General features: G+C 37.7%; 2 protein-coding genes across 15 annotated transcripts in view; one reads left to right on the top strand and one right to left on the bottom strand.

Annotated features, from left to right (window-relative positions):
• Window positions 1–11,096, bottom strand: part of FGL1 (fibrinogen like 1) — a 28,188-nt gene extending 17,092 nt beyond the window's left edge. Inside the window, exons 1-2 of one of the 4 annotated variants that reach the window (XM_013179918.3) lie at window positions 8,161–11,096; window positions 2,988–3,065 (exon numbers count right to left, since the gene is read on the bottom strand). The gene's annotated coding sequence lies outside the window, so the exon portion shown is untranslated. Of the gene's footprint in view, window positions 1–2,987; window positions 3,066–4,790; window positions 4,997–8,160 lie in introns of those variants that run through there. The other 3 variants (XM_013179919.3, XM_013179917.3, XM_066996799.1) reach the window with 3 other exon arrangements.
• Window positions 11,097–12,387: 1,291 nt separating this feature from the next.
• The window catches only part of PCM1 (pericentriolar material 1), a 42,598-nt gene continuing 30,965 nt past the window's right edge, over window positions 12,388–24,020 (top strand). For 3 of the 11 annotated variants that reach the window (XM_066996777.1, XM_066996775.1, XM_066996770.1), the window contains exons 1-7: window positions 12,598–12,865; window positions 16,312–16,430; window positions 17,051–17,296; window positions 18,347–18,619; window positions 19,191–19,361; window positions 19,539–19,655; window positions 22,968–23,145. In XM_066996777.1, the coding sequence (XP_066852878.1) occupies window positions 16,335–16,430; window positions 17,051–17,296; window positions 18,347–18,619; window positions 19,191–19,361; window positions 19,539–19,655; window positions 22,968–23,145 (1,081 nt within the window). In that variant the 5' untranslated portion in view covers window positions 12,598–12,865; window positions 16,312–16,334. Of the gene's footprint in view, window positions 12,574–12,597; window positions 12,866–12,927; window positions 16,431–17,050; window positions 17,297–18,346; window positions 18,620–19,190; window positions 19,362–19,538; window positions 19,656–22,967; window positions 23,146–24,020 lie in introns of those variants that run through there. The other 8 variants (XM_066996776.1, XM_066996773.1, XM_066996771.1 and 5 more) reach the window with 7 other exon arrangements.

Raw genomic sequence — 24,020 nt, 5'->3', positions numbered from 1 at the left:
TAACCTATAATTATTTCTCTATAATTCACAAATACAACATATATTTAGGCTTCATTACAATGTATAAAATAGTCTGATAAAATACACCTTCAAAAACCAGTAAAAACAATCCTATCATTTTAGGCCACTAAGGATCAGAGGTCTCCAAACATTTTAGGAGAATTAATCAAGGTTACAAAATGACATGACTTACTGTGGAATGAGAGAAAAGCAAAATAGCCCTTTAAAATGTTGAGAAAAGCAGAAGAATATTCCTTGGTCTCTGAAAGTTGGGAGAAAGGACTCCGTTACATTCAACTTAACTAAAATCTGTATTTGGTTAGCTGTCCTTGAAGTAAAGAAAATGTCTTGTGCAAGTCCTTTGTACCAGGAAAGTATGGAGGTAATAATTTTTCTGTCACAGAGTAATTTTGGAAAAAATGTGTAATAGTTATCAGCTTTTATTCTAGTGGTGACAAGGATGACATCTGTCAACTGATAGCTATGTATATTTTGTACTGTACAGCCCATAGCATTTTAAATCCCATTACTTCATAGGAAAATTATTTAATATGCCAAAAAATCACCATTGTTTCTGACTGCCTTGCAAATGTTAGCTAATATAACTTCAACATTTTCCAGAATGTAGACGTATGTTTTTCAGTTCACAGATGAGAAACCAACTTCTATAATCACTAAAATATTTACATAGATTACACATAAATCAATTTTAAATTTTAAATTAAACTGCTGCGATGGTCAACTGAGGGTTTTTTGTGTTTCTTTTTTTTTTTTTTCAAATTTACAATATTTTCATTTAAGATATGCTAATTCCATTTAAACCAAAATATGTGTCCACTCTGCTTTTTCTAGTTATTAAACTAAGTCAGTTAAATACATGTTAAAACATTTGTGGTTAGATAAAGCATAAGACACATAATAGAGATTAATGATTCAATTTCAACATGAGCTTATTGAATCAACTTTATGGAAATTTCCACTCATATTTCTACAGGAATTAAGATGAAATACCAGTGGAACTTTGGCAGACTGTGCTTTTTACTGTACAAAGAAAACCAGGGTGCTTATGTGAAGTACGTTTTTTAAGTTTTTATAAAATCTGACAAATTCAACTTCATTTTCACCAATCTCCAAAAGCTTCATGCAAGAGTACAAATTATAGTGCTGTCCAACTGCAGGCTTTAATCACCTATGAAATACTAAGGACATTAAATTATACTTATTTTATTTAAGAAAGCAATTTATTTTTAGTTTTATTTCTGAGTTTTGCTGGTTTGAAGGCATCAAACTTGTTGCAGAGTTCATGTTTCTGCATGAATCTAGTTACACAGCTTCTTGCACTAGACTGGATGAAGATGCAAGGTGTTGAGGGTTGCCCAGTGCCCCATGTTACAGCTCAGAAAGATTTTTTAAAAGAATTTTGGAAATACATAAGCAAAATCTACTATTCAGCTGCAAAGCACTATACTAAACTGATGTCTGTCTCTAAGGATTCCAAAGGGGTTCCTTCTACATTATTTATAAAATGTTTAATGAATAGAAAGCATGACCTGAAAATCTGTTATTTCTATGTCATACAATTTCTGAATTTTAATTTTAAGTTTTTCTTCGCGTTAACCAAATAAATGTTATATTATTTCAATTAGAAACTTTACTAAAATTCAGTACAACCAGTTCTGCTATTGTTTAAAGTGGTGAGTCCTATGAATTTAAAGCTTAAAAAGGGGGGGGGGCTGCATCTGCAAGAATTGTCTGGCATTGAATTTTGTTATTAATTTGGATTTCAGAGGTTTTTGCCATGATAAAACATGCATTTTCACCTAGAATAGTAGTAGTCATGGCTATTGCAGCTCTTGCCATCTATTGCAATGACATTGGCTGTTGTGGGAGAGGCATGACCAAAAAACATGTTAGCTGTCCGGGCAAGCTGCAAATGACCTATCTTCTATAATTTCAGTCCCTACTCCATGCACATCTTGAAAATGTTTTCTAGGAGAGAAGGGTCTATATTTTTTCACTGGGAGATTCTTTAACTGTTCTGCTTAATTCTGCTATTTTCATTATAAAAGCACACTGTTCTTCCTCCAATTAATCTTTATATTCAAGCTGTTATACCATGATTTCACTTAATGTGAAAGCTGCATTGGTCTTAAAAGGATTGCACATCTTTATAAATACAATATTCTTATTAAAAATAATAATCACACTATCAAGTATATCTTACATACTGTTTGGAACAATTTATGTTAGCAAAAAAACAGACCACTAATCACAATCAAGGCAGACCATTTCTCTTACAGTATGTGTGAGCTATTGCAAGTGTGCTGCACAAAAGGAACGAAGAGCTGAAGAGTTTGTGCAGTTGGTTTGGTTTGTCACCTTCAGGTGATGAAGTCACTTTTCTATTTAAAGTGTGCCTCTTTCTAAAGTATGTTCCTGTCATGGAAAACTTCATGAGGGCCGCACTTGGAAGACAATGCTGTCAGTATCACTTTCAGCACTCTCATAAATAAAATTATAAAGTGATGTTTTAAATATATTGCTCAAGATATCCTTATCCTGGTGTTTAATTTTTAAGAAAGGGAGTTAGACAGTAAAGCCAAGGTGCATTCTGGTGCATTATTAATCATGCGGTCAGTCAAGATAATTTTGAGTTCACTGTGATCATAAGAGAATTAAGGGGTATATAGAAAGGAAGCAACTGAGATCTCCATTTGGCAGAGCTGTCATCCAGTAACAGGGAATACATTGAAAAAGAGAGGACAGAGGAGAAAAAAGAAACAAAAGAAAAGTAAAAAAAAAGTGAGGTAGGCCTGAAATAGGAACAAGGGTTGAGTAAAGCAACATCTTTCTGCTGCTGTCATCAGGGGAAAAAAAAAAAAAAAAAAAAAAGAAAAAGAAAAACAGAGAGAGAGAAAGAGGGGGGGCGGGGGGGGGAGAGGTCAAGAAGCCTAGGAGGAGACAAGGTCTGAAAGTAAATGGTTTACCTAACGTTGTTCCTCTACTTCTGTAACTGCCCAGCAGGGAGACCCAGAAGGGGCAGAGGAGAGTGAGCAGAGCTGTTTCTGGAAGTAGAAATATTTGAGACAGTTTGTCAGTGGATATAATTTCATGTAGTTATCTGATTCTACAGTTGCAATCACAGGAGATTCACTGAGCGGTCAGAAAAGTGATTAGAAAAGCAGTAAAATATCACACAATAGGATCAGACCTCATACACGTTCAAAGTGTTTTGCACACAGACTGAATAAACAGCTTCAGTCTGGGAATTAATGTTGTTACCTGATTAGTTAGTTTTTTATTTTCTACACAAAGTTTCAGAATAGGTTGGTTCAGTGACAGTTCTCCGAAACTGTACATTTATCTTCTGGTGATATGTAAAGCTAAAGCTGTGTTTAAGGGAAGCTTAAAATCCCGCTCTAGGAAGACAGCTTTGAAAGTCAATTTCTCAAACTAATTTCTCCACCCACTGAAATATTTAGCCTGGTTGTTACACAGCTATTTAAAATGCCTTATCCAGAAATATGCCTGGAAGGTAAAATAATTAAAAATGTAGGGAGAGAATACAACTTTCACACATAATGCAGTAAAAAAAACATAGCAAAATACTGGGAAAAAAACTCACAACAAAACAAAAACAAAACCATCCAAGCCTTAATCTGTGTCACAGATGAAGACAATTGCATAAGTATTTTTGTATTGCTGATGCTAGTGAGTCCAAGGAGACAATATGTACTGAGAGACTTCCAAAGCTTTGGTTATAACACAGTTTTCCCATTTAAAAGCAAACAAACAACAAAAGCAACAACCAAACAAACTTGTGCAGGGGAGACCCCTTCCCAGGAAAGCTTTCATCTCGGACAGTAGACATGCAGATTGATGATCACACATCAAGACAGACTGAGAAAACCTCACCGTAACATTTTCGAGTTGAAAGCACAAGCCTTTAATAATTAGCTGCTTTATATTTTAGCAAAACTGAGGTTTAAGCGCAAATCTTGCAAAACTTTGAAATTTTATCCTTATGAGATTACTCAGATACCAGTCAAAGATCACACCTGGAATGTGCATTTGTATGACTGTATGGAAAGATTTCTCCTAGAGCTACACAATTAAAATTAAAGGAAAATACCTCTGAATATTTTTGCATTTCTGTACTTGGGATTTCTTTACTCAGACAGTAAATCGTATGGTCAAATTTCCACCAAATTTGATATTTTTCTGTGTCTTTCAGTAACAAGTTACTGACTAGACTTGATGATACGAGCAAAACTCTTGTGCTGTGAAAGTACTGAACTCTATTTCCTTGTTCTTGAATTCTGGAGACAGCAAGCTATATAAAATTCAGATGCCAATTTCTGTTTGCACAGTGCCAGTAAGAACTGCCATGTTAAAAAACACAATAATAATAAATGAGAATCTGTCTGCCAAAAGGACAGCTAATGACTTGGAAGCCAAACCTGTTTTAGTGATTAAACTCATGAACAAACTTTGCTTTGTTTTAATTAGGTAGTGCTATAAAAATTGAGCCAATTTCCTCATCTGAAAAATGGACAGTCATTCATGATCTGATCCAATTCTAGGCCTCAAAAGCAGCCCTATTCATCCAGCCATACATTATTAGACACTTAGAAAGTACAGTTTTGAATAGGAGGTTTATTATCAAACTAAGTATATATCATAGCAAAATAGCTAGATCCTACCGAAGCAACATTCCTACATCATTAGCAACATCGCACCAGTTATACGACCTTCAAAAACTACTTTTAATCCAGAAGTATAGAAATTACCCCAAATTCTTTCTTCTTCCCACACAGGTACCTAAAACGTTTACCTTTCCCCTCTGGACAGAACTCAAAGTTGTTAAATCTTCTTAAGCTGATGCAAGGAATTCCAGAGCCCTTCCCAGACTGCGATTGTTTTTGCTATTAAATTCTGTAGCGCTGCGGCTTACTTCTGCTATGAGTCAGTGGGCAGGAATGTTACTGAGGAGTTGCAGCTATCAACTCTGAATTGCAACATAAGAAGGAGAAGATGGTAATTTTGTGCCTAACACAGCACTTCTGAAATAAAAATAGACCAAAAAGAACAAAGAATCATCCACTTTCTTTCATTGCTGTGATCCAGGAAATTGGTCTCAGCATGACATTCAGCTTTCCTGAACCACAACCTAAATCTCTTAGGCTTCAGAGCTATAGGGAGCTTATCTGACCTGACTGATCTAGAAGGAAAACACTCTCAGACTATAGGTTACAGTTTACAGCTGATAAAATATAAAGAAATCTGCTTAAAACAAACAAACGAGGAAACAATACAGACAAAGCCAAAGGGAACAGGAAAAAAGGAAAAAGAATGCTATTTGATGTAGGTATTTTTTATCTCAATTGGAAGGCACCCAAAAACACAGTCTCAGTGACTTGGTTTGACAATATCACTTTCTATGGAAGCTTGTTAGAGCCAGATGAATACAACAAATATATTTTTCAAGATGTGATTTGTTTTGCATGTTTGCCTTCCTTCTGTTATGCTGGCTCTTTCCAAACAGTTCAACAAATGAGAATACTTATCAGAATGCTTCTGGATGAAGTGAACTCTTAAGGAAATAGTGAACAAAAGCAATAAAAGGAGTTTTACATTCCACAGCTATAAATACTCACACTGTCAACTTACTTTTGAAAACTAATACTTGTGGAACACTTCCTTTAAATAATTTTTGGTGTCATATTTGGCATCTCTTTACCTGGCAGTATTTCTCTTTACTCATTACACTACATCCTAACTTCAAATTCTGAATTTCAAGTATTTACTAATTGGAATAAATTATAATAAATAAGATAAAATTATAATAAATAAATTCAAAAGAAGTATGCAACAATTCATTTTTACTGGGAATCTTACTATGGCTAATAACTTTGGTAGGAGGGAGATACCTGTTGATAGTGGGACTCCTGACTTAGTTCAGGAAAGTATAGTGTGACTCACTGGGTGGGCTCTGGACTGAGAAAGTGGAAAAAGGCATGGTGTGTTAAACTCTGACTGAAAAACTTTAAACTCTGAGCATTCAAACAATTTATTGAGGGCTACAAGTAGATACTCCATCACTTCAAGTCTTCAAACAAAGACGAGATGGCTAAAATCTCCGGCTGTTTTTCAGTTAAACATAACTGAACTCAGAACAAGAAATTATATATGGCATCGAGTCAGAGATCTGTATTCAAGAGGCCTATAGGCTGCACATCATTGGAACGATTTTGCAAGAATAGACATATTAAATAGAAGACTCTTAAAGATTATACAAATGGAAGTCATATAAGCACAAAAGGAAAAGAGAAAGGTCTTGGAGTCTTTCTCTGACCTATCAGATATATCAAATACTGAAAACTGGCAAATGTCATAGACCTCAACATGGCCAGTAATGGCCTGGCTGTTCAAAGAAAACTTATTCAGATTTGTTCTTCTTGGGAGAGTTTGCACAGAAGTAAAACATAATATAACAAGGATTGTTAATTACTCTTTCATCATTTTTTTTGGAAGTATTTAAAGAATAAAATGCGGTTCCTCACTTTTACACTAACTCAATATGTTTATTACCTCCCATAAGTACAGCAAAAACAGTTGTATTGAATCTTTGCTCTTTTGTGGATGTTTAAAATAAATAGCTAACAAAAGAAAGGTGTGGTCTTTGTTCCCATTATATTCCAACTCTCGGCTGAGTACTTCCTGAGGTATTTTATCTGACAGAAGTTTAACAGCTTATAAAATCAGTAAACACAAGATAATGTGTTCATAATATCATCCTTTTATCATTCAGACTCAAAGGAAATTGCAAGCACACAAAAAACTTTAATAGTATACTGAACATAATTTTTCCATGATAAGCTCTAATGCAGGTGGTTAAATGCTACTTATAAAAGGTAAAGATTATTTTTTTTCTCACGTGTATGATTTTTATCCAGGAAAGTTTTAGATCACCTTCAAATATCATGTAGAAATGTGGGAGGGTCAAAGATTGTACAGCCATGACACGGTAACTCAGTGCTTGCCAAAATGTTCTTTCATTTCATCTGTTACGAATTAATTTGTTTATGCTCTTCTCTGCATTGTTTTATTTTGTGTAATGCTAAGGATGAAACAGAAAACATGTAACAGTCTCCATTCAGTTGAATTAAGCTCTGCTGTGTGGAAGAGTATATGATAGATAAAGGACTTGCTCAAGATCTCAGTGCAAGAGTCAGGAAGAGAGAACAGTCTGTAATCTTCTACCTTATTTACAAGAGCAGCTTAGATACCTTGCCTTCTCCTAACTGTCTCCTTTCCCCAGGAGGCTTCCTGTTGACCTCAATTTTTCTTTTGTTCTCTCCAAAGACACCTTTCACCCATATTCTACCTTGCAAATCATATCATCTCTGTAGAAAAGTGAACCAACTAATTTCTCTGCAGTATATGTCAACTCAGTCTTGTTTTCCATTAGTGCCATCTCTAAGCAGTAGTACAGATTATATCACATAGCACCAAATCTCTACTACTCCTCTTATCATCAGCCAAAACAAAAAAGGAACGACAAGAGCAAATTTATTGGAAAAATGATTTAGATTACAAAGTTATTTAAAACACTTCAAAGTTATTCCAGTTTCAAACCTTGCATTGTCATTGGATGTGCTGGGTCATCATATTTCACTCAAGTACTTCTACAGAAAAAAAATGGAAGAAAGCATCTACAACCCCTTCCTCTTAGAATGAACTCTCAAAATGGTTGTACAGTATCTTTCATTCTCTACACTCAGAACCAAGGAAAATAAAAAGCTAACAATGGTGGATTTAATTGCAAAATGGAAAAAAAAATCTGGGGCTGGGCAGAGAGGCAGGAGAACTTTTGATTCTGGACTTTTCTTTATAATATATGAAGGGGTTCCTTACTTCTTTCATATTCTTGTCCTTTGATTCAGCTCAGAGGGAGAAATTTATGAGGTATTTCCAACCTATGTAATCATTTAATCTTTCTCCTGATTAAGTTTTTTTTTTGTTTGTTTGTTTTCTTTCAGTCAAGCATGCATCTGGATTGCGACTCCAGAAATCTAAATAATGTGGAAGTGCCTAGACAATGTGATAATATACAATGACCATCCCATACATTATGAATTACAAGTTGTTGCTACTCACTTTTCTGAGGAATCTGCAGATATGCCTGTTTAACCCAAACCTGCCATTTCAGAATAACTGAAGTATTTTTTGTTTCTTTTTGGACTGCTTTTGTCAGCCAAGGAATAAACTGAAGATGGTGCTACTGAACTGGAAACAGAAAAAAAAAAGAAAAAAGAAAAAAGAAAAAAAAAAAAAGATTAGACTATATAACTAAGAGTGCAGTGTATCAAATGCAATATTAAACTAAACAACAAAAAAAAAGGGAAATTCAGATTAAACACTGGATCTGTAGGCTGTTTGTGAAACTGGATCTGAAATTAGGAGTGGAATAGTAATTTATGACCTTGTTATCTTCCGTGTTATAGAGATCTCCTCTAAAATGTCTTCAAAATGGGCTCTTAAATGTGGACAATGAAAATACTTATGGTCCTAGAGCTACAGAGAAACAGTGGTTCTGCTGATATGTTTTGGTTGTGTGAAATGAGCACGTTTAATAAAACCAAACCGGTTACGCCTTGTGCCTCCACCTTGTCATTTTTTGCACCCAGGTATGATCTCAGTCACTAGCATTTTGCTAGAACACTTGGAATGTGCATAACAGCAAATATTACAGAGTGCTGAGATAACAGCAGTATCAAGTGGATTACCTTCTCCATCCTTACAGATCTGGTGAAGGTCTACAATGGGGATCCTGTCAATTCTTCAGCCAACATGCAGGTGTTTTTCCAAGGTCCAACCAGGTTAGCTATTTTAGCTAGTTTTGTAACTGCCAGTTGCTTTTTCCTTTATTGTTTCTGATGGTTATTATGTGGATCATCAAAACTTACTTTCTTCTTCACCAGTAATGAATTGTCTAATCCTTGGCTAGCCTAATGCTTGGTTTGGGGATTTTAAATGCCAATGCCTCTGCCCTATGCCTGCTTAATATATTATCAGGTCTCACAGGGATAAACAGACACTTTATCTTCCTGTATAAATCAACTCAAAACTCTTTGCTATTGCCTTAAGAGGAAAACATCTTTCCAATGTAATGTTATGCAAAAACAAACAAAACAAATCAAACAAAAAACTTTAGTTTGGTGGCCTGATAGATGCTCTGTAGCCATATTATAGTAGTCTAAACATTTTTGGCCAGTTACATTTTTGCAGCAAAAGCATTTTTGCGACAAATCAGCAAAGAAGCTAACAGTTACTACTATTACTCAAATGCTGTGTTAATTACTGCTTTTGTTTCAGTGCCCTTAAAAATCTTTCTCCCTATCTTCTCACATCTCTGCAGTCTCAGTTAAACTTCAAACCTTCACTTCTTTTTGTCTCTAGTCTTCATATGCCTGTGTTTATTGCTATTATTGTTTTTTTGGCTTTCTTTTCCTTTGCCCTGGAATAATAAAGTAAAATTAACAAGATAAGGCCAGCAGATGCACAAGGAAAAATCATCATGTCTCTGACATAGCTTTCAATACTAATTAAATTGGACTATCTCAAAAGATAATCCATTCAGTTTCTGTGAGGGTGCATTCATTAGTATGTCTGCTGATGGTAGCACTTATAGCAGAGATCTTTGTAGGAGGAATTAGTTACTGTCAGTCTAGAGGCTCATTAGCGTTGACATAGGACTTCCCCCAAAAGGTATGTTTATTTTTTAATTAACAAGACATTCTTTAAGCCATATTGTTTTGGCTCACGTTTTTTCCCAAATCCTGAGATGTTATTTTACAACAGTAGTAGAGAACTATCTACAATAATGCTTCTTGCAGATCTAAGGTTCCTTATTGCACACTTTTTTAGTCTACCACACGCAATAAAAAATGGTATTGAGGAGCTGGTACTGTTTTATTTCTTTGAAGCACCTTTTTAATTATTTTTTTATTTCTATTTTTTATATAGTAACAAATTTGCAGCTAATTCCAGAAGAGGGACAGCAAAATAAAAAGAAGAAAAAAAATCATTCTCCAAATGTAAAGTGGGAATCAGAGTGATGACAATTTAAGCTCCTAGAAGAGACATACTACCAATATATGACATCCTATATTAAGGATGAGAAAATACACAGTTATGATACATAGAAGACTACAGTAAAGACATTGTTACTAAAACATTCTAATATCTATTTAATTTATTGGTTTTCCTTAACAGCATATTTTATTTTTATGTAAGACCTTTTTTTTTTTTTTTTTCAAGATACAAAGAAGGAGCTGTATTTTAAGGATAAACCACAGTGACAAAAAAAATTGTAGTCATTGTATTAAGGCATTTTTTTTCCTCTTAAATTCTGCTTCCACCTGCTGGGCAGTGAGAGGTATGCCACTGTGACAATAGCATCTTGCCAACAGAATTGCCAATACTGTGCTGAATATCCAGACATGGTACCCGAGGCCAGGATAAAAGGACGTTATAACTTTTATAATACTATATACACTATATTATATATACTGTATGTTATAAATTACTCTTTTAGCCAGAAAGAATTAGCTTATTGAGTAAGCGATCAGCAAGCAAAACAGCGCTGGGCGGCCGGGGAGTCCATGCTCCTCCAAACGGCGCGCACCACCCCCCCCCTTTCGCAGTCCCCTTTTATCACCGAGGTCTTCCGGGGTTACGTAGCCCCCCTGCCTGGCACTGCGGCTGCGTCGGCTGTTGCTCGGGGGTCGTCTCCGGTCCCTCTGGTGGTCGCGCGGATGAAGGCAGCAGTCTTCCTCTGCTTGGTGTGTGGTGTTTTCCCCTCCTTAACTGGTCATGTCGGTTTGTCTTAAGATAGGGCAGTGGGTTATCGGTTTTGCAATTATATTGTTTACACAAAGTTCTCTCAATCTTCTGTCCGAGACAGCAACAGGCAGGGTGCCTCAAGGTTCTCGCCGCCACCTGGGTGACTCCCTTCGTTCCTTCTTAATATAGCCATGGGAAATAATGAACAAACATGCTTCATACATCACACTATATATAACTTTTATAATACTCTAACATTATAACTAATAAATTGCAATTATAACTTCAAAAAGCTGATAAATAAGCGGCAGAGCTACAATGCAGATGAATAATATCTATTCCTTACATGTAGAGTGTCCAGAAAGTTGTTGCAGAATCTCATTAAAGTGATTTCACTTCTGGATATAGTTATGCCGCAATGGTAGAAATGTGAGCATAATGCTGTGATGACTGACGGGATTATGCTCACCTTCCACACACATTTGGTGCTGTCCAGAGCTATTCCTTTGATGCCAGGGCATTTGCTGGAGAAAACAAAAATATTTTTATTGAAGTATTTTTGTTTCACAGATTTTTCCAGTGGTTTCGTTCCCTTTCTAAATTAGAGAGAGATTAATATGCCATCTATATTTTTGCTGGAGCAAAAAACGTTGGCACAAGTATTAATGACTGGGAATTCAACTCTACTTCCAGGTGGTATCAGCAGAATGCCTCTAGCCCACCATGAACCTGGAGCTTTACTTAGATACTTAATGTTTCTGCTTTGGAGTTCAGCATAATATATATCCTGAAAATGGTAGCTTATTTTTTCTGTTCTGACAATTGGACACCCACTCCCGCCCACGATGACTGAAGTACAAATCATATCAGCTTTTCTGAAAAAGAAATGGAAAATCCGGGCTGCATTATGCAAGTCCAGGCACTGGAGGACTGATAATGAGAACTTGAAGCTACAGACTTATTGGCCAGCTGGGTGATCAGAGGATAACAGTAAATGACAGCATGAATACTACCCAAAAAAAAAACAAACAGCCATTGTAAAAAATGGCTAATCCTATTTTTTTTCCTCAGCAAAGTTTTAAGAACCCAGACCTGTAAACTTCAAGCCCTAAAGCAAGTTGCTAAGCGTGTACAGTTGCAATGCAGAAAAAGTAGAAAACGACATCAAACAGATTAAAATGACCTCCACCTTTCCCTGCTCTATTTTTAGCTGGGAATTCCTAGAGGAGATCAAACGAACACAACGCTGTGGGAGTCGGTACTGCCTTAAATAAAGGCTCTGGACCTCATCCGTGGCTCATGGTTTTGACGTCGTGATTTTACTAGTCTTCTTCCAGTTAGGAAAAATCATTTACAGACTTCATCACAGTTTTCATATTTTATTTTAGAAGCAAAACGAGCCCGACGCTTAACAGGCAGCTCCAAGCCAGCTCCCGCTAACCCCGGCACCGCGCTGACTGCCGTCCTGACTGGAAAACTACATCTCCCAGGAGGCGCTGCGGCCAGATAGACCAGGCGCGGGCGTGCTCTCCTCGCGCGGTGCACGCTGGGACTTGGAGTTTCAGCCGTCCCGCCATTCCACCGCGCTGCGCAGGGCTCTCCTCCTAGGGGCGCGCAGAAGCGCGGGAAACTCCGTCCTCCGCGCCCTGACGTCACGTAGCCAGGTCCGGGCGGCGCACCCGCAAGTGCGGAAGGCCTCCTGCCATCCGCGGTACTACGGCCACGGTGCGTATCCATCCGCCGCGCCCGCCTCCCGCACCGTGGCGGCGCCTCCAAGATGGCGGCGGCGGCGGTTGGGGCTGGGCTGTGAGGCCCGCGGGCAGCGCCGCGCTCCGGAGCCCGCCGCTCCTCCCCGCTGCTGGAAGGCGACACCCGCGGCCGGGGCTGGAGGAGCGACCGGGCCCGGGCCGCCACCCCTCCGCCGCGGGGTGAGGCTGCGGGGCCAGGCGGGGGCCGCCCGCTCCGCGCTGCCCGACGGCGGGAGGAGGCCGCGGGGCGGGCCCCGGGCTGCCGCAGGGTGAGGGCACGGGGGGCTTCTCCCTCGGCTGCTGCCGCTTGGCCGTGCCGTGAGCTTGGAGGGGCTGTGCGGGCGTTTGCTGAGCTCAGGCTCGCCGAGGAGCTAAATTTAAAGCTGGGCGTGCGGCCGACTTCGGTCTGTGTGGCCCTGTGAGGGATTTTTATAACCGTTGGGTTTTGCAGTTAACCTTTCTCTTTCCAAAGTTCCGAAATGAAGGACTTTTCGGGGGTATTGCAGTTGGGATGAGTGCTCTTGGGAAAACGTGCTAGCAGATCTGTTGTAGATAAAAATACTGAAAAAAAAAATTAAATAAAAATTCTAAATTTGTATCTTTACTATATTAGTATCTCTTGTGATACTTCTGAGCAATTTCTATATTGCTGTAGTATGCACAAAATGTGTGTGATCCTAATCGTGTAAATGCTCTGACAGGTAAAAGTTTTGACCGTGATCTTCCACGTTACCTTATTGTTACTGTAGTAAATGTACTTGAGAGGTGTTTTTTTTCAAGTTCCTGGTAATTACTGTAAGGCAGTATGCACATGCTCGAGCGCAGCTTTTGTACGGATTCCCTAATGTGCAAGGGGCTAAGATTGCGAATGGGTTGCTGGATGCAGAAATAGAATGGTGGGAGGGCACCAGGGCTTTTATAAGAGGATTTCGTCTGGCTGGTGAAATGTAAAGTAAGGCAAACCACAATTCAGTGAAGTGTGAGGGATAAAAAGCACAGCTGCTTATGTGAGTTTCATTTCCAAGAAGAACGCTGGCTGAGCTTCCATGTTATTATAACTGAGGTGAAGAGAGAAAATAGTGTAGCTCAGTGATCATAGCCCATTTGAATATAACTTATTCGGAAACATGAAGAACAATAATATGAATGCTTAGAGACTTGCCGTCTGAGAAGGACATGGTTCTGTTAATATATTTTTCTTAAAATTCACTTGCTGAAAGTAATCAGGTTACTGTTATTTTTGAACTGTATTTAGTAGAATACGTTGGCATATGCCCGGGGTTCTTATTTGAGAAGACTGTTCAGAATATTGCGTCTTTGGTAGTGAATTTACTTCACAATTGGTTAGAAATTCTTAGAACAAGGGTAGGTGAAAATAGCTTTTGTGGAAATTTTAAATGAAATAAATGTGAACACTTATTTGTATTATGCGAAGATAAATATTGCCACTTCTCGTTTTTGCATGGAAGGTAGGAAAAATTGCCTTTGCTACAGTTTCGGTAGAATTATATAAGAGTATTATGAGGAAACGGCTTACTGAATTTGACTGTAAACCCAGATGGTCTCTGAGCTTGTCAAGATGAACTCGTTATGCTTAGCGGTGTAGGTCAGGTTGCAGTGCCAGTGGAAATGTCGGGTCTTGCACATCTGCACAGCTGAACAGGCCTTCTGTAACTGGAGAAAGTTTTTATAAAATAGCTGTTGCTAAAATAAGGTAAATTGATAACTATGTTTTTGCTTTGAGTGCTTGTCAAATTTACGTTGAGTTGTTGGAGGAGTTTCTCTGTGAACTTTTTGTAGGATAGTTGCACTTCCACATGTAAACAAACACACTGTGGAAGGACATCGTGTTTTTATTTTCTAAATTAATCTGACAGTTCCCCTGGTTGAAAGTGGCACAGAAGGTGTGTTTGTATAGATCTGTCTCGGTTTTGCTCTTACTGATGGCATGGTTTTTATTTGCTTTCCCGGAGCCTACAGCTAGAGCTTACAGAGCCATATGACTAGCCAGATTGGGGAGCTGATCCACTTAAATACTCATCTGGGGTTTTTCCTTGTTTGGTTTGTTTGTTGGCTGGACTAGTTTATAGGTGGTGCCCTCTGGTTGCTTGGACTTGTGAACGCTTGCCTTGGGACAAAGAAGGGATATGAATGGGTGTGCAAGCACAGTGGGGCTCAAATCTGCCACTTTCCAAAGTAGCAGGCGGTAATTATACGGGTATTGTGATTCTGATTGTGGGTGCAGAAGCTGAATTACTCCTGAAGTGTGTTAGCATGGCAGAGGCTGATCCACTGCCAAGTAGAGAGGTGGTTGTGATGGAATGAGCGTACCTTGTAGATCCCGTTTTCTAAATGGTGTAGCAGTAATAAGGTGTGTTTGCATACAAATACTGCTTCGTGCAATTCCACCTACTGTCGTTGGCTGTACGGTGTGATTTTGGTGAAATGCTATATATGTAAATGACATAGGTGTACTAGTACAGCCTTTTAAATGTCAGCTTTCCCCCCCCCCCCCATCCTGGAACTGATTATAAAGATGTTTCTTAGATACTTCTTAAAATTTTGAGTTTTAGGTGATTTCTTCAGCTGCATGCTGTGAAGTCTCGGTGTGAAAATTCCTACTAGATAGGATGTAGAAAAATGCTTAGAAATGAACAGTCAATTTTCTGCATTTTTCAGTTAAAGATAAAACGACGGTCATGGGCTAATATTGTAGTTAAACCCTCCTGGAGGAAGTATTTACAAGAGGGTTTCCCTTCTGCCTCTGTAAAGAACTTTGTGTTATAAAGGTGTTATGAGGAGCAAGTTTGTAGCTGTGAGCAGCAGTTAGGATACATAGCTCTTGTTGCAGCCTGATGGTACACACAGCTATGTATTCTGCCTCCTGTTGAGCAGGGTAATCTAATTTTTGTGCTACAAAGGAATACTTTGTTTCTGACCTTTCAGCTTTAACAATTTTTAAAATTAATATTTGTGTCAAAACTAGTAGTGAATGTGAGAATTCCTAAGGTATAGGTTGCTTATGCTGCACGGAATGAGACTGTTAGTGAGAACAGCAAAGCTCTAGGAGAACCATTTATTTCACTAGACACTATTATATCAGCGGCATGGCACTACTTGCTTAAATAACTTAACCTGTAGTAAAGAATATAACAAACTTCCTGTTGATGTCCATTTTCTGTGTATTGTATCAACATGTATTGCCTTCGGTGCTCTGTCAGCTTCTTAATATTGAAACAAATGCAGAACTTCAACATACAGGAGGTGACTTTGGAGGTTGAGTATCGAATAGACACCACTCTGGACCTGAAAGTGCAGGCTTGATGAATCCCAGAGTGGTCTTTGCAAGCTCTCTGCAGTGTACTTTTAAAGTGGGGAATACTGAGATCCTCAAACATTGTTTACTTCTTAAGAGCAGTGATTTAAAAGGAAAAGCAAAAGGGGTGTAAAAAAATATAAAGCTGAGCAAAATGTATGCAAGCACATAAAACCGACACTCCCCTCGCACAGCTTCTTGATTAATTTTTAATGGCAGTATCTGTGTTCTTCTCACTGTTACATTTTTAGTTACAGGGGTTTTAGTTTCCTCAAACAACTTTGTGTTTTCATTTTATTATAAATACGTAGTTGTCATCTCAGATTAGAGATCTCAATGTAAAATATTCTATATGAACGGATTTTAATGTAGCCTATTCCTCTCAACTATTTCTTTTAGATTCTTTTTAGTGGGTGCTTATCATGGCAACAGGAGGTGGTCCATTTGAAGAAGGCATGAATGATCAGGACTTGCCCAGCTGGAGCAATGAGAGCCTTGATGACCGGCTGAACAACACGGTATACTTCACCTTAGCTCTCGGTTGTCGTTTTGTGCTGTATGTTAAAATTAATAAGTAGATTCTGTTACGCAGGCAACAATGGAAAAACCTAAGTCTTTTCAGTACAGCTTTTCAGGTAAGTATCTACAAAACTGTGAAATCTAAGTAAGTGAGGTAGACAGGAGTGAGCAATGTGTATAATTCAGAGGTCGTGAAAAATAAATGTAGATGTGTCTATGGGAAGCATTTTATGTAAAATCAAATAACTATGCAGAAAAGCATGTTAGCTGTCATTAGAAGTGAAAACTTCTCAATTTCAAAAGTTCTAAATTGCTTAAGAGCCTTTGCCAAAGAAGGGATACATTTTTAGCTTTATCGTAAGCTAATTAAATGCATAGTGAGATGTTACAAGTTAAAAATTTCTTGACAAGCTATTCTGAATTTAAGCAATGGAGAAAATGATATTTTGTAATGTGACATTTGCTCTAGGGATCTTAGTAGCAGTGCATGTTTTGGTATCACTCTTTTTTTTACTTTTAAAAGAGAAGTAAAATCCCTTTCACTGAATTAAACATTTGCTATCCACACAGACAGAAAGTAAATATGACTACTACTTCCTTTCATTTCCTTTGCCTTAAGGACTGGGGAAGTCAACAGAAAAAAGCAAACAGATCATCAGAAAAAAACAAGAAGAAGCTTGGTGGGGATACTGAAACGAGGCTTACTAATGATATATCTCCAGAGTCTTCACCTGGAATGGGACGGCGGAAGACCAGGACTCCTCATAGTTTTCCTCATGCACGATACATGACCCAGATGTCTGTTCCAGAGCAGGCTGAACTAGAAAGACTTAAACAAAGAATAAACTTCAGTGATCTGGATCAGGTTTGTGTGAATACCAGCTTCCACTGTAAATGTGACTACAAAATTTGTTCAGCTGTCTCTTGATAATTTAACAAATGAATAAAGAAAGCTTTCATAAGCAACTTAGATTTAAAAAAAAAATCTCATGTTCTGTGGGAGTCAAATCACTGTTCCAGTTCTGAACTTGAGGAAACTGGAAAGTTGAGGACCGTGGCTTTTCTATGCCTGAGGGTATGCCAACAGTCTTTACTTTGTTTGTCTCAATTATTAACAAATGCCTGTGTCCTTAAATCAGTATTTATTACTCATCATACTTGTCTGCCACTTGAAAATGTCTGTTACCTTATTTGAAAGTATGTTCTTAAAGTGGCATAGTTTTTGATTCTGACCACTGCTATCTTTGTGGATTAAGCAGAAGAGCATCATTAAGAAGTGCTGCTCTGTAGTACAGCGAAAGGTACATCATGAATTCTTGAGCCATAACTGCTTCTTTGGGAATATTGGCATATTCATCCTTCCCTTGTCCAAAGCAATGGGAAGTGAGGGATTATCTCACTGGCAACAAAGCGATAAATTTGTGCTAACAGTTTCAGAATAGAGGCTTGTTAATCTTTGCTAAAGCTTGCTGTTAACTTGTTTGGGTTGTGAAGATTCTTTCAAATGTGGTTCATTGTTTTGACTTAGACTATAAAAACCAGGCAGAGCTGCTTCCAGAAATGTATGTTATTGGAACAAGTTGGTGTTCAGAAGTTTTTGAAGAAAAGCTAAAGTATGAGATCATATTCTGCAAGCTTATGCTATTCTTGTTTGTTTTTATTATTCTCTCAAATACCTGGAGAAGTAGGATGCCATTCGCTATAGCAAAGGTGGAGGCCACAGCAAGGTTGAGGAGCTAAGCTCTGTGTGGGACTGCAGAGCCCTTCCGCTTCTCAGCTGGTCTGGGAGGGTGGGTTGTTTTCTGAAAACTATGGCAGAGACCACTGGCACTGTCTTGATTAGTGAAACTAACCAGAGCTAAGAATATATTGGAGAAAAAATAAAGCAATTGTTCTTTGTTTTGTTTGTTTATAGAGAAGCATTGGAAGTGATTCTCAAGGCAGGGCAACGGCTGCTAACAACAAACGTCAACTTAATGAAAACAAAAAACCATTCAACTTCTTGTCACTGCAGATAAACACTAACAAAAGCAAAGGTCCTGCGTCAGATTCCCAAAAAAAGGAAAGCGGGATACCGTTGCAATGTAAAGAGTTGTTTGAAGCTGCTCTAAGCAAGGATTTCTTGCAGAATTGTCAACTCTCTGTTCAGGAAGATGGAAGAGGAGAACCAGCTATGGATAGCAGCCAGGTACTTGCTTAGCCTATAAGATCTACAGAATAAGCGCTCTTCGAAAGGTTTTAATGACCCTATTACTTTTCAGTGCATCTTTCTAAATTTCCAGTATAACTGTTGTAGTTAAACTTTTATTGGATGTACTTATTATTAAATACTGTTCTACAAGGCAACCTGAGGAAAAGATGAAACCAAGTTTAATGTATCGTCCATTAGAACTTACCGTACATTTATTACAGTTTAAAAATAAATAAATAAGTTAATTTTCATCACAGAAGTTGATTCTCTGCTATACAGTTCCAGGAAATAGTCTCATAGTTCAGTATTTTCATATGTTAGTAGTATCAGCTCAATCCTGTTAAGGCTATGTCGACAAGAAGCCCTGTGCTTCAGCACTTCATGCATGCATATATTCTCGTTACAAAGGCTTTTGACTTATAAGCACATTTATGTAAGTGGTTAAATGATTGAAAGTACAGTATGTCACCCTATTGCTGCTACTTTACTGTTGCTGTCACCATGTTTTGTGCATTACAGACCTTACAGCTGTAGCTGAATGCTTTCAGTAATTTCAGTGTCTTTACAGATTGTGAGCAGACTAGTTCAAATTCGCGACTATATTGCTAAGGCCAGCTCCATGCGGGATGATCTTGTAGAGAAAAATGAAAGATCGGCCAATGTTGAGCGTTTATCACACCTTATAGAACACCTTAAAGAGCAGGAGAAATCCTATCTGAAATTTTTGCAAAAGATGCTTGTAAGTTTGAGAACATATTTGTTTCTGCACTGTAAGACTTGATTTTTATAAGGAGTTGACTGTTGCTGTTTTGATGTGCTACTGGGGGTGTTGGTTTTTGAGTTGTAGTACCTTCCATAATTCATTTTTACCACCCCATTTGTTTAGCTCTTGATTTATGCCACTGAAATATTTCAGGCTAGAGAAAATGAGGAGGAGGATGTTCGGACTATAGATACAGCTGTGAGATCTGGTTCTGTAGGTGAGAGCACATCGCTAAATACTGATGTGCAGTCTGAGGCTTCAGATACCATGGTAAGCTGCTTTTTAGTAATTTAGTAATTAAAGTGCTAGAAGTGAAGGCTCATGTGGGTTTTGTTTTGTTTTTTCCTCCTAATTGTTGTGACAGTGACATGATCTGCAGTTCAATTCAAAAATATTAAATCCCCTAACCTGTTCAGGTGGTATACATGCACATGTGGGACTTTCTTCAATATGAATTTAAAAAATAATACTTCTCTCACAACAATATCTTGATAATTTTTCTTTAATCTTTGTTCAAAGGAGATTGAAGGGTTAAATGTGTATTTCGGTAGAGGTATGCACGGAACTGATGTAGGAAGGAATGGTTTTCTATGTGACTTTTCATCTCTAAGTTTTCCTGTTGGTGGGAAAACTTACTGGTGCTGGGTAGGGATGAGAGGGTTATAAATGAGTGATAAGTGGGCCATTGGTCAAACAATTTCCTAGTCACATGGTAGAAATACTGGCCGAACACAGAAGTTTCTCTTTTTTTTGAGAGAGACAGATGGACACCTGATAGTAAATGTTTTCTGAATTAATCCTGAAATGCACAGACGATCTTCTTTCCTATCTGTGAAACCTTTATATCACAAGCAGTTCTTGTAGTAGACAAGTGAAAGTGCTGTCCTATGTTCTATGTCTTCCAATACTTCCAATGCACTGAGGAAAAATAATAGCTGGTGCTCTTGTACCCAGTTAGTACTCAGTGCTCTACAAATGGTAAGAACTGAAGCACTTAGATGTAAAACAACAGTTAAGATCTTAAGGGATCTTTGTAATTCTGAAATAATTTTTTGTTGTCGTAAAGAAATACAACTACAGACACGGAATATGTATTTTTAACTTTATAAAATTTAATTTAAAAAAAAGTGGAAAAAAAACAGATTTCAAGAAGTATTAATATAAACATGCATTTTCCTTCATCTTTGCAAAAGGAGTTCTAGTTTTCCGTTTGGCTCTTCATTTTGCAGCTGATTTCTCTTTATACGCAGTTTAAATATATGCAGAATGAATACTTCTGCTCTTGTGAAGTTGATTGCTATGTGGAGTTTCATTGTTACACATTGTAAGAATGACTAAAAATATCTTTGCTCTTTAGTAGATTTTATTTGGTAGTAGTTTTCAGTATATGACAAGATACAAGTGGGTTGGTTTGCAGCTTAAAAATGCATGCTAAGCTGGAGTACAAAATCTAACGTGCTAATTATTTAGTAAAGGAGGTATCTTTTAGTTTGATCTCTTATCCCTGCATTGAGGACAAACTGGGGAATACAGGTTACAGACACTGGTGTTAGAGCAAGCCCTAAAGAGAAAAGCGACAGAGCTGCTCTGAATGACAGGGAGATCTGGCTTCGTAGAATTAATAGCCAAAAACATGGATTGTCTTCTAAGGTACACCTCAAAATATTATTTTAGCCTCAGAAACATGATTTATACATGCTGATTTTATTTTTGTCCCTGTTAACCTGCTTCAAGTGTATTTGTTACTTATTGTTGAATGTTTCCATTTGGCCAGCTTATCTGTATCTAGCTGTCTTTTCACTGAATTCATTTTCTTTACCTAGAGTTGTTTTCTTTGATGATGTTTGACAGCATTCTCTTCTCAAGCATCCGTACTGGTAGAGAAAATAATACCTGTAATATCTAACTACATCAGCTGTACAAAAGGTGTTCTGATGGAGTGATAGATGACCCTTCCAAATTTTCTGTTCTCTTTCAAGGAAAGCGTATTGTAAATTGGACTTTCAGACACTTGTCACAGTAATTTTAGGAATTTGGAGGAAAAAATGAATCGGGGGGTTAGATGTCAGTTGTTCCATGTGTTTTGTAACAGCTTTGTATAAAAATCTCTGGTTGGAAGCTGAAGGCCAGAACGTCTTGGAGTCTAGAATTTGATGTGTTTATGGCTTTTCTACAGCTTTGTCTTTTCTTCTGATTAAAAGAATAAAATAGGCATTTTTCATAAATCGAACATTTAAATGTTTTGTCAAGCTTATCATTTTAATCGTAGACCTAAACTTGAAAAGTTTCATTTTTAATGAACGCAGGCAAATCTGGTACTTCATAGATTAAAGCTTAGGTTACTATTTCGGTGTGTGAGACTCATGAGACCCAGCGTTTTTTCCTTTCCTCCCTCCATTCCTTCCCATGTTGATTTCATTGTGCCTCTAGTCTGCTTTATACACTCAAGATAAAAACTTAGCAGGAATGTTTAGTGCCAGTTGCAGCACGTGTTTTAGCGATGCTTCTCTGAGAAGCTGAGAATTCGAGATGTGTTCTCCCTTATCTGCTGGGAAGTTGTGTTCCGTGGTAGCCAGAACCTGTTAACGAAATAGCTATTCTGACTTTCAGCACTGAGAGTTTGTTTAGCATTTAGAGAATTTTGTATTTCAGGAACTCAGCACTATGTGGAGAAATGATGATCCTTTTAAGATAGGAATTCATAAATATTTGAAGAGAATATTACTCAGAAAAAAGAGGCAAAATTTTCCATGTTTTTATCTGCGTAGTGTGATAATCAAACTTAAACAGGAGCAGGATCTTTACCTGTGGGATGTCTTCCTGAAATACTTAATTTGCTGATAATTCCTGAAAAAAGAGGCAAACTTCCAATTATTAATTAGGATAGTAAGAGGAAAGTAACTTTTTTCCTAATGTATTTTAACTGTACAACATGCTTTCATTCCTTCAGTTTATTTCTATATGGCTGAAAATAGAGAGGGATTTGTGCATGTCTTGTCTTGAAATTGGTTTGCCAAAGTCTGGGGTAGTTTAGTATCTGTTGCAAAAATGTAGTGTGCAATAGAATCACAGATTGGCTTGGAAGGGACCTTAAAGGTTATCTAACTCCAACCCCCCTGCCATAGGCAGGGAAATAGGTTAGAGAAGAATAACTACACAAAATTTTCTGCTGAAAATGTAGGGATTTTAGGTTAGTAAATCAATCCAGATCTTGTATTATATGTAACTCCATGATTCTACGCCTTATGGTGCTTAGCTTTAGCAATCTTATAAATGCATGTACTCTGCTGTGAATTTATGATTCAAAGGATAGAGGGATGCTTGGGTTAGTCTTTGGGACATGCTAGGTGGCTGACTGGATTTCTAAAGAAAACTTTACCCCAGAAGTGGTAGGCATATCTTGGTGGTACAGTTTTCTTCCTGTTATGTCTAAAATTCCTAGACTGAAAAGGTTTCATCTTTCAGGTAGCCCATTTCACTTGCACCAGGCTGTTTGATTCTATTTAAGTCCTGCTTTTGAAAGCAGTGCTACTTTCCAAATAAATCGCTGTGGTTATGGCAGTGCTCTTCTGTATCTTTCAGGCCAGAGATCCTCAACAGGAAGCTAAGGAGGAGCTGGAAAACTTGAAGAAGCAGCATGATTTATTAAAAAGGATGCTACAACAGCAGGAACAGTTGAAGGCTCTTCAAGGAAGACAGGCAGCTCTTCTTGCTTTGCAGCATAAAGCAGAGCAAGCGATTGCTGTCATGGATGATTCTGGTATGTGGAATGACAGTATCTGTCATAGTTACGTTAGCGTGCCGATTAAATCATTAAAGCTGGAATTGTGGAATACGTTTTTTATAACCTTTAAAATCTTACTGCAAGGCTTGTATTTATGAAAAAAATGACTAATATTGTAAAATGATGTGTCAATTAAAAACCATGCAGTTGATTTCGGTGGTTTACTTGTAAAATTCTAAATGTGTGTTGTTTTTCCCTAAGAATTGGACTACCAGGTCAGATTAGGAGTCTGCCTCTTGTATCACTCAATATACCAGGCATTTGAGGAAAATTGGAGCAGGGCATGTAGAGTGTGTTCTCTCTTGCTGCATCTTGGCCATAGGCAGTTGGCATTCTGAGTTTTTTTCATTTTATTTTATTGTTTCTGTTTTTGTTTTGCCTTTTTTAATGGGTGGTTGCTTGACAGTTTAATAGCCATTGATAGACAAAGGATTTATTCAATAAAAGGAGGAAGTTGCTAAAGCAGTACATAAGCAAATAAGGAACTAGAACTCTAAAATTCATTGCCCTGTGTATTATGAGGTGGCTCTCATAATAGCGTACCACCATTATGTTACAACCTTCGGTTGAAAAGCATTCTTCTAGTCAGTCTTCATACACTCCCAGGTTTTTAAAAGCTGTCTTTAGGACAGAGACTTCTCTGTTATGTACTTAAAAGTTGCCAGCAGAGTTGTTTGTTTTCTCAAATGTTCAATTCTAAAAGGTCATACTTGGTGTAAGTGCCATTGACGTGTGAGTTACCTTATGTTGTTCTTTGTTGCAGGTTAGTCCTTTTAGCTTATAATATGAAGAATTTTATTTTTTTTTGCATATGTCACCCTTCCTCTACCTCTCCACAAATCCTGTTCAGT

This window comes from Anser cygnoides, chromosome 4 (genome assembly GCF_040182565.1).
Source record: "Anser cygnoides isolate HZ-2024a breed goose chromosome 4, Taihu_goose_T2T_genome, whole genome shotgun sequence".
Taxonomy (NCBI): Eukaryota; Metazoa; Chordata; class Aves; order Anseriformes; family Anatidae; genus Anser; species Anser cygnoides.
Note: the sequence above shows the minus strand (reverse complement) of the source record. Positions and strands in the feature narration are given on the sequence as shown.